This window comes from Cebus imitator, unplaced genomic scaffold (assembly GCF_001604975.1).
Source record: "Cebus imitator isolate Cc_AM_T3 unplaced genomic scaffold, Cebus_imitator-1.0 Scaffold107, whole genome shotgun sequence".
NCBI classification, from domain to species: domain Eukaryota; kingdom Metazoa; phylum Chordata; class Mammalia; order Primates; family Cebidae; genus Cebus; species Cebus imitator.
The window spans coordinates 2654601-2656898 of NW_016107422.1; the positions used below are offsets into that span (position 1 = coordinate 2654601).

The following is a 2298-nucleotide window of genomic DNA, read 5'->3' on the forward strand; positions in this document are numbered from 1 at the left end:
AAAAAAAAAAAAACAAAAAAACAAAAAAAAGAGAAATGCAAAATTATTTAAAAATTTTTAAGAATAATTTGCAAAACTAGGCCTGGCGTGGTGGCTCATGCCTATAACCCCAGCACTTTGGGAGGCTGAGGTGGGCGTCACCTGAGGTTGGGAGTTCTGAGACCAGCCTGAAAAACATGGAGAAATCCCATCTCTACTAGTAATACAGTATTAGCCGGGCATGTGGCACATGCCTGTAATCCCAGCTACTTAGGAGGCTAAGGCAGGAGAATTGCTGGAACCCAGAAGGCAGAGGTTGTGGTGAGCCGAGATCGTGCCATTACACTCCAGCTTGGGCAACAAGAGGAAAACTCCTGTCTCAAAAAAAAAAAGAATTTGCAAAAATAACAGATCCCACACCAATTACAGATATTTGGAATTCCACACCACGCCTTCCTTATACTAGTTAATAAAATCTAATCTTTCATTGGTGTTATTTGTTTTGTTTTGTTTTTTGGTGGAGTCTCGCTCTGTCACCCAAGCTGGAGTTCAGTGGCACGATCTGGGCTCACTGCAACCTCCGCCTCCTGGGTTCAAATGATTCTCCTGCCTCAGCCTCCCATATAGCTGAGATTACCGATGCCCACCACCACGCCCAGCTAATTTTTGCATTTTAGTAGAGACAGGGTTTCACTATCTTGGCCAGGCTGGTCTCAAACTCTTGAACTCAGGTGATCCACCCGCCTCGGCCTTCCAAAGTGCTAAGATTACAGGCATGAGCTACCACACCCAGCCCTAATCTAACCCATAAATCACAAATCAGAATGAAATTCACAAAAGACATGACACTGAAATATAAATACCTTCACAAATGAAACCTCTGGGTGTTCTTTAGCTAACTCTGCCATAACTTCGTTCATCTGTGCACATTGTGGAGCCCATGGTGCCCAGAAATGGACCACAAGGAGGGACCTGTAAATCAATTAAATGCATTGATTTAAAATTATACCAATTTTGGAAACAAACAAATACTGATATAAATTACGAAAAAGGAAAAAAAACCTTTAAAATAACTACCTGAATTTTTTCGTACTGCTAGAATTTTGCTGTATATAACATTGGAATACAAAAGGACTCTGCAAGTCTTGAGACTCTTTCAGATAAATTTTCAAGTCAATGATATTTCAAGTCAAGCCCATATGAAGTAGATCTGAACATTCATCCACCTCAATTAAAAGTCATGTAAATCACTGTTGGTGGGAGCGTAAATTAGTTCAACCATCGTGGAAGACAGTGTGGTGATACCTTAAGGATCTAGAACCAGAAATACCATTTGACCCAGCAATCCCATTACATGGGTATGTACCCAAAGGATTATAAATCATTCTACTATAAAGACACATGAACACATATGTTTACTGCAGCAGTATTTATAATAGCAAGGACTTGGAACCAACCCAAATGCCCATCAATGATAGACTGGATAAAGAAAATATGGCACATATATACCATGGAATACCATGGAATACTATGCAGACATAAAAAGGAATGAGTTCATGTCCTTTGCAGGGGCATGGAAGAAGCCAGAAGCCACCATTCTCAGCAAACTAACCCAGGAACAGAAAACCACATTTTCTCACTCATGCGTTGAGCAATGAGAACACACAGACACAGAAGGGGGAACATCACAAACCCGGGTCTGTCAGGGAGCTGGAGTAAGGGGAGGGAAAGCATTAGGACAAATACCTAATGCTTGTAGGGCTCAAAACCTAGATGACAGGTTGATAGTTGCAGCAAACCACCATGGACATGTATACCTATGTAACAAACCTGCATGTTCTGCACATGTATCCCAGAACTTAAAGTAAAAGAAAAAAAGAAAAAAAAAAAGCCAGGTAAATCAACCATATTTTCAGACCCCTGAGGAAAGTGGAAACTGAATTTCTGTATTAAATGGCACAATGTTTGTGAAAAATGATTGTAGACACATTACTAGTAATATAATTATTTACTTTTTAAATGTGGTATAGTGATGAAGAAACATAACCCTGACCATAGAAACAGCAATAAATGTTGAAAATGAAGGCATGGCCGGGCGCGGTGGCTCACGCCTGTAATCCCAGCACTTTGGGAGGCCGAGGCGGGTGGATCACGAGGTCAAGAGATCGAGAGCATCCTGGTCAACACGGTGAAACCCCGTCTCTACTAAAACTACAAAAAAATCAGCTGGGCATGGTGGCACGTGCCTGTAATCCCAGCTACTCAGGAGGCTGAGGCAGGAGAATTGCCTGAACCCGGGAGGCGGAGGTTGCGGTGAGC

General features: G+C 41.8%; 1 protein-coding gene across 1 annotated transcript in view; it reads right to left on the minus strand.

Moving 5' to 3' along the window:
* Nucleotides 1-2298, minus strand: part of GLRX3 (glutaredoxin 3) — a 43163-nt gene that overhangs the window by 31886 nt on the left and 8979 nt on the right. The window contains exon 2 of the mRNA XM_017537868.2: nt 843-951. Within this exon, the coding sequence (XP_017393357.1) occupies nt 843-951 (109 nt within the window). The remainder of the gene's footprint in view (nt 1-842; nt 952-2298) is intronic.